An 8,179-nucleotide genomic window follows, 5' to 3' on the forward strand; every position below is an offset into this window, starting at 1 on the left:
ATGAAGACAATCGTTTGGTGTTATTATTCTAAATTAAAAAAATAATAAATTTTATGTTATGCTCCTCGATCCCCTAGACCCAAAAAGGGGCGAAACAGACTTCTTCTCATCATGAACTGACCTGAAACAGAAGCAAGTACATTTCCAGCTCAGCAATCCGCCGCCCCACACAGCCTCTCACTCCATATCCAAACGGAACGGAGCCAAAAGGGTTCGGCCTCTCGCGGCCGTCACGGAGCCACCTTTCAGGCTTAAATTTAAAGGATTCTGGGAAGGTCTCCTCATCGTGGCTTATGGCATAGTGACAAAAGTTGAATGCTGTCTGTAGGAATGACAAAACAATAAATTCTAATGGAATCCCTCCCAAAAAATCTCCCATAATTGATTAAAGTTAATTGATAAAATCAGTTTTTTTCAATGAAAACACAACATAATAGATTCATTTTTAAATTCAAGGTGATGTTGTGTTAGAAAATAAATCTGACCCACATTCTTTGGAAAGTGATATCCACCAACATTTATGTCTTTTTCTGTTATAATCCGTGCGTTTACAGGAACAACAGGGTACATTCTGTAAAATAAAATAGAATAGAAAGCATGAACAGACGATTTAAGCGACCCCTTTACTTGAAACTCTATATACCCTCTGCAACTGGCCTTACCTGAGTGTTTCCTTGACAACGGACCGTAAATACTGCATCCGAGTGACCTCTGCAGCAGTGGGTAAGCGATCTGCTGGAACTGATGTGGAAATTTCTTTGTAGAGTTTCTCCTGGACTTCAGGCTCTTTGGAAAGCTGGTACAAAGCCCATGTGAGGGTGTTGGAGGTCTGTATAAGATAAGAGAATCTAGAGTTACCAGAGCTAGTCTTTTAAATCCATGCAAATAGCCAACATCACACTCTAACAAAGCAAACAAGGTTTTTATATCTGCCTTTGATTCTGTTTACTATTTTAGATAGCATTACTTCTTAATATTTTTGGATTCTAAACAGAGAAAAGTAAAAAAAAAAACAAACATGCATAGGTTGTTGTTGAATACTGAGGAAATTCTAACATTTATGTGACAATTAGATCCATGAACGTCCTTGTTTTCCTGGTCCCATCTGGAATCTGACTCAAGACTATCAGATAGCACCGATAGCTTGCTGTTTTTGTTGCACCGGTTGGGGGTGTTAGCAGCTGTTGGCTTGAGAGATCATAAAAAACAAATAGGTGACAGGAAAAGGGTGCAGGGATGTTCTGCGCCAATGGTCCCACTCACAACTCATAGGTACTTTTTTAAATAACTACTGCCGCTCTGCAGAAACTATGTCTTAGAACACGACAAGTTTGGGGATTTTGGCCAAAAACTGCATATTTATAATTAAAAGACCACCAGTCTTTTTTTACAATAGATCAAAGATGATTGGAGTGGGACTTTGAATTAGTTCATTTTTAGGGTAGTGTTGGTGTTTGTTAACGGCATCCACTCAGCAAATGGACAGTATTTTTATGCTATTTTTTCAGAGGACAACATTTTTTAAAGTTTTGTTTCTCAAAGGAGCTTCTTTGCATATATTCAAACGTATAACCTTGAAAACCCTTATCTATATCCCCGTATTATCAATACTGGGATCCTGATGTGAGACTTTAGATCCTTTGCTCCCATCTTTATTGAACCAAGATAGATGAAGATAACGTCATTGAAGGAGGGCACTGAAACACATACTTTAATCTTTTTATCTTCATTCTAATCTATTTCTGTCTCAACTCTCTCCCGTTTTATTGTCCTTTAACTATTTATCAAGCACTTTGGGTAGTTTTGGCTATGGTAAAGGGATATAAAGACTCAACCTAGACTTTGGTCTAACCAAAGAGGAAGCTTGAAGGTTTAACAGAATCAATATGACCTTGACAGACTGCACTTGTGATATTGCGTGTGAATTTTTAACACAACAGAAAAAATTGTAATCCCATCATAGTTATGTACAATGGACTAGTTGGGATACAGGAACCTGCATACTCAACAACTGAGCGATCTTAGAAGATTCAAATCCCATCTGGAATCTGTAGTGTCCCTAGTTGTGCATGGGAGTGTGTGTGGTTGTATGGCCTTGAATTGGCATGGCAACCCAACAGCTGATATAGGCTCCAGCAGCCCCAAAAACGATTCACCAGGTGTGGAAAATAGATGGACGGGGTGAAAATGCCTTCAATATACTTTAATTACTTTGGTCTAGTTTCAAAGTACTCTTGTATATCAGAGTGATAGCTTGTTTTTGTCAGACTATTTCACCTTTATCCTATCGAGAAGGAAGCAAAGTTTGAGTTTGATATTGGGTTGCACTCCAACTGATGTGAAAGGTTCTCTCATGAGTAATTATTGAAATAAACTCTAGTTTACATTAATTGAGGTTCTTTTTACTTATTTATTTTTCAATCCTACAATATATCAAACAGCCCACAGCCTCATGCTCCAGTGATGAGAAGATTCCTTTTTGGCATTCAACAGATGTCAGGCTACACTTGACAATTTTGCTGGAAGGACTTTGTACTGTGACAAGATAAGGAGTGTAAATCATTGTACACATGATTTTAGTGGAAGGTTTGAAAATATACAGTAGAAACCTGTTGCAAAATAAACAGATAAACATTTTGAAAATGAAATAGTTTGGGTACAAGGGACTTACCGTATCCACTCCAGCTAAGAGAAGCTCTGCAATGCTGGCATACACATCTTTGGTGCTCATCTGGGTGTTTGACAGGAGGTACGTCAGATACTCGCCCTCAACCTCCTGGTTATTGTCCAAGCGCTGTTTAATAATCTCCATCTTTCTGTCAATGAGTTTTTTTGCTGGAAAACAAGCAAAAACCTAAGCATACATTTTTTTCTTAAAGCAAAATACTCCATTATGAGCCTTACACCAATGTTTAGTTAAAAGCAAAACATAGACAAACGTGAATGCAGGCACTAGCAGATAAGCAGCTAAGTGGCCTTTTAGTAGAGTGTCTGCCCTGAGACTGGAAGGTCGTGAGTTCAAGTCCAGGCCAAGTCATACCAAAGACTCTAAAAATAGGAGTCAGTCCCTCCCTGCTTGACACTCAGCATTAAAGGGTTGGATTGGGGGGGTTAAACCACCAAATAGTTCCCGAGCGCAACTGTGTCTGCAGCTCACCGCTCCCCCAAAATAGAGAACAAATTTCACACATCTAAGTTTGTGACAACCAATTGGACTTCAACTTTTAAATTCACCTTACATTTGTTTTAATATAATGTTGTAACAGTTAATCTGACCAACACAAGAGGCTTTCAGCTTGTATGTGTTTGCTCAGATGCTGGATAGGACAAAATAAAAAGATAAAAACAAAATAATAATAATAATAATAAAATACAAATTAAAAACACATTTACTTTCTAAATATATTTAACTGTAAAACTGATCTCTACCTAAGACTACAATAGGGGTGATGTGATAAAGTTCTCAGCAAAAATATATTTAAAAAAATATTTATAATTTTTTTATTAGTTTTATAATTCTGCAATAAGTTATAAGCATTAAAACTTCTGCATGAATTTTTTTCTTGGATGACTGTATAACAATGGCTAAATGCTATTTTTCATATTTTGCAATAAATACAGCAAAAAGTTGCATGTTTACCATGTTTATCAGTTTACTCTGAGTCAGAGGTGGAGCTTCAGGGGGCAGATGCCCTCCAAGCAAAAAGCTTTGTCTCCAAATTTTGTAGTCAATATTAGTGTAATTATTGACAAAGATTAAGACATCATCAATACAAGCTTCTTTTTTAATTTTGTAAGAATGAGATTATTGGACATTGTGTCACATCTAACCAATCAAATAAAAACAAAACAAAAGGAAAAACACTAATTTTCTTGTTCTTTCAAATGAAAATGAAAGTGAACTCATTTATTTATCTTGTAAATTCAAGATAGCTTATGGTCTAGATCAGGGGTGTAAAATTCAACCGCTCAAGGGTCCAAAATCCAAAACACAGCTTAGGTCGCTGGCTGAAGGACAAACATTTATTGAACACTCTAAAACTAAATTTTTAAATCTTTAAAACCGTAACCTTTTAACATAATTATGAACTAGATATGTAGCATTACCTGCGATAATGCTAGTGTAAATGATATAAGCTGAATTTGGCTGCTGAAGATGCTGAAATTGATAGCTAAAAATGCAAAAGCTGATAGCTGAAAACGCTAAAGCTAATAGCCAAATAAAATATAAGCTAAATGCCAAATTAAAAAAAAACTTAGGTTAGTAGTAGAAAAAGCTAGCATGTGGCGGAAAAAATAGCTAAACGTTAAAATAGCCTAAAAAAACGAAAAAAAAAGCCTATATTGGCCAAAACAGCTAGCATGTAGCTGAAATATTAGCAAAACTCCAAAACAGCCTAAAAAACTGGAAAAAAGAAGAAGAAGAATAGAAGGGCAGGAATAATATTCCAGAATAAATCAATTTAAACCTTAAATAACCTCCAATATTTTACCCTCCATAAAAATATATGTTGTCAAATGTATGCAAGTTAAAATTAAGCACACAATAACATTTGGCCATTAATAACAATAAAATAAAATGATCTGGAGGGCCGTATATAATTACCAGGAGGGCCAGATCTGGCCCCTGGGCCTTGACCTTGACACATGTGGTCTAGATAAAAAAACAGGCGTGTTTTAATCTAACCCGTAGATAAAAGATAATAACTTGTGTGCAGAAGATTAAATAATTCATTATGTGGGAGTACAGCGACTCTACGATGCGCATAAATCATGATATCGAGAATGATTGCATAATCATGACTCATGAGGTTTCAGCATATTACCAAAGTTGAAGATGCCATCCCAGCCACCGATGTAGCGCCCCCAGTAGGGCAGTATATTGCGGCCCCACTTTGGAAGGAGCATCACTGCAATACTGTTGGAGAACATGGCAGAAATGGAATTGATGAACTCTTGTGTGCCGGGAGGGATTTCCTTCTCCAAACATCCAAGTCTGGTCTCAAACAGTACGGAGGCAATGCCTGTGCAGCAAATCAGCAAATTAAAGAAATGTTAGGATTTAGTGATGCTGTTGAGTGTTAAAAATTTAGAGTCAATTCTACACTCGTCAAGTAAATTTTAACTTTTCATGTCTTGTAGAAAGAAAATATTGGTCCATATGTGATGTGTTTAAATGCTACTTGAATGCTTGGTCATCAGAGTTTCCTTATTGGCCACTTTGAACTTATATTGTGAATACTATCTGGTGAAAACTTGACATTTTCCTACTTTTTTTAAACAGATATGCCCAATAATTAGTACAAATAAGTGGGAAACAGCCCCTTATAGGAAGTGTTGGCGGTGACAGCACCGCTCTAGGTTAACACAAACACACCTTTTTTCTGCGGAGCTAGTGGTGATCAGCAAAACTCTTGCACTTTATATGCACAATATGTGCATCCATCTTCCCAAAAGTTTGGATTTTGTTTGTTTTTGTGGAACAATTGCAGACACGCTGCGAAGGCCAACTCTAGGGTGAGGTTGAGAAATGGGTGGCACGTACAAGCACACATGCAGCGAAAGGCAGAACTTACTTCCGGGTAGGAAAAAAACTGACAAAAATAACAAATATTTCATAAATAGGTTGTTCTTTAGTGTGCCACAGGTAATTTATATTATATGTAAAATAGTTTACTCTGAAAGGCTTAATAATAGCTTTAGTTTTGACTCTAGAAAGTATAGAAATTCAACTACAGTGTTGTTCCAACTCTATCCTGGTATAAAAAATTTAACATTTTCAAGTGTTGTTTTAACTCAATCTAGAGTGAACCTATATAGACAATTTTTTACGTGTCTAAATTAACTTTATGAATTGAATTGACTCTTCTAATGCTGCAATGTGACAAACTGGTTCGAAATAGATTTTAGTAAAAACATTTGTTGTCTTCTATAACTATTAGCACAGTAGATCTTTAGGCAATTTTTGATTTTTCTTTTAGAGCAGGGGTCTCAAACTGGCAGCCTGGGGCCATTTATGGCCCCCAAGTTGATATTTTGCGGCCCCCGCCTTAATATGAAAGTTCAATGTTGGTGCAGCCCTTCGTACCTTCCAGGGAGAACAAGTAAAGCTCATTGGCAATGTTGGTTGCAAGATCTCCAGTTGGACTTCCCTGGCGCAGATAGTTAATCCGTTTGATGAAGTCTGTGACCACGGCGTTAAAAACCCCGTCATACTGAGCAGAGTCCTTTGGATGAAGCATGCGCTTGTTCAGCACTGTTCTCAGGTTGTACCACTTCTTCCCTTCTCTGAAAGCACAAAACAAGTGGAAGAGCAACAGAATAAATACATTGAAAAACCCTATTTGAGGCTGAAGATCCCACAACAGAAGGGAAAATATTGAGATAGTGGATGATTAAAAATCCAGATGGAATTTTTTTAAATATATATATATATATATATATCGTAAGTTTGAAGTTTTTCTACCATAGAGCTAATGTGTTTTTAGTAATATTAAAATCCTACTTTACAATTGGGTTAGTTATAGTAAAAAATATGAATTATTTATGCTTTTTTCTAAGCTCGGAATCAATTCACTGAAAGGATTTTTTTCTGGAAACCTTAAAATAAATATTGTATCTAAAGTTTATGACAGGATAAAGTAATTTCTTGGGAATGGAAATGGCTCAGAGTTTCTTACTCTGTGAAAGGCCCATAGCCCAATCCTCGGATTTCGCGGAACTCCGTCCACAGTGTCATGTCTCCTCTGCAAGGAAACTTCTCATCCTTCCTCAAGACCTCCTCCAGCAGCTGAACGTTGTTCACAACCACCGCCTTGAGGCCATTCTGGTAAATGGACCCATATAGTTTCTTCTCATGGATCTAATGGAGGACAAAAGGACCGGTTTAGCTATAATTATGAGAATACATAAAAGGTCAAAAAGCAAGTTGGAAGTGCAGTCTATTCTATTTCAAAACTGTAAGTAAAGTCATGGCTTAAACTCAGCTGAGAACAGCGGTTATCTGGAGGTTACTATGCAAACAAAGATAAGACTTTTAGAATAAAATACTTGTAACTGGGTGGGAAATCTCATTATGACATCCAACTCTTCAATACACTTTATTTTAGGTAGAAAATGACAGTGAATGTATTTTAATTTTCAAGTTATTTTTATTTCTAGAGTAAAAAGGCAGAAATTATTTATGCTTTATTAATCATAACACCCAAGTCTGCAAATAAATGATCATTAGGCAAAGCAAGAAAAACTGCTAATATCCTAAAAAGTGATGTCTGGAATGCTTTCCATCAAAGATATTTAACAAGTTTTGGATGCAGATCAACTTAATTCAGAATCTCTGTCCATTCTTCCACTGATCATTTCCATCTAAGCAAGCTGCACCCTGACAAACTGTACCTGTAGCTCATGCATACGGTTATAAAACCCCTGAAACACAAGCCTGTAAAGCATTTCCAGGAGGCTGACACGGGGCAGATCATCTATTGTCCGAGGCTTATCCTGGATGGCAGAAACAGCCCCTGAGGCAGAAGAAGTCCTTCCCAAGCCCCTGAAGCAAACTGGAGCTTTGAAGACGGAGCCTGACAGCAGTCTGCCTCCATTCCGAGGCACTGACATGGAGGAGAGCCACGCAGCCATTGCAGGAGTAGATTCGAAAGTAAACAGGGTTCCTGTTACAAGCAAGAGAGACTTGGTGAACAGGGAGGAGCCATTTCCTATAGATTTTAACCCTTCCAGGTCATTTTACTCTCTAAATGCCTTATGCTTCAAGTTTAACTGTAAGATATGGTGTTTACCAAGAAAAAAAATGTTTATTCATACTCTTATAAGATAAGTTTCTGCTGGGAAAATAAACATAAAGGACATTATGAAACCAAAGTCCATTTCCTTTGTGCTAAGACTCTACAGCAGTCCACTAATTCCAACACAATGGAGTAAGGCTGCTTCTTATTTTCTGTATTATGTAACTTAGAGGAGGCTGGTAATTCATCTTAGATGTTGCAATAACAATAATAAATAGACCAGGTTATATAAACTCATACAATTCTCAGAAACTGTGGCTGGCAAGTTGTTTTACAGCAAGCAGATGATGATTTTACTCAAACGTTGAGGGATTTTTGCTAATTTTATGGACAAAAATAACCATATTACAGATTTTTTTTAAACTCAGATCAATAAAATA

The 8,179-nt window shown here is 36.9% G+C and overlaps 1 protein-coding gene across 1 annotated transcript in view; it reads right to left on the reverse strand.

Moving 5' to 3' along the window:
- Positions 1-7,663, reverse strand: part of LOC112154786 (sterol 26-hydroxylase, mitochondrial) — a 9,267-nt gene extending 1,604 nt beyond the window's left edge. The window contains exons 1-8 of the mRNA XM_024285965.2: positions 7,396-7,663; positions 6,681-6,862; positions 6,089-6,288; positions 4,827-5,024; positions 2,672-2,835; positions 663-829; positions 490-571; positions 122-322 (exon numbers count right to left, since the gene is read on the reverse strand). Coding sequence (XP_024141733.1) covers positions 122-322; positions 490-571; positions 663-829; positions 2,672-2,835; positions 4,827-5,024; positions 6,089-6,288; positions 6,681-6,862; positions 7,396-7,635 — 1,434 coding nt within the window. The 5' untranslated portion in view covers positions 7,636-7,663. The remainder of the gene's footprint in view (positions 1-121; positions 323-489; positions 572-662; positions 830-2,671; positions 2,836-4,826; positions 5,025-6,088; positions 6,289-6,680; positions 6,863-7,395) is intronic.
- Between the last annotated feature and the right edge of the window lie 516 nt (positions 7,664-8,179).

The sequence above is a fragment of the Oryzias melastigma genome, linkage group LG21, assembly GCF_002922805.2.
Source record: "Oryzias melastigma strain HK-1 linkage group LG21, ASM292280v2, whole genome shotgun sequence".
NCBI classification, from domain to species: Eukaryota; Metazoa; Chordata; class Actinopteri; order Beloniformes; family Adrianichthyidae; genus Oryzias; species Oryzias melastigma.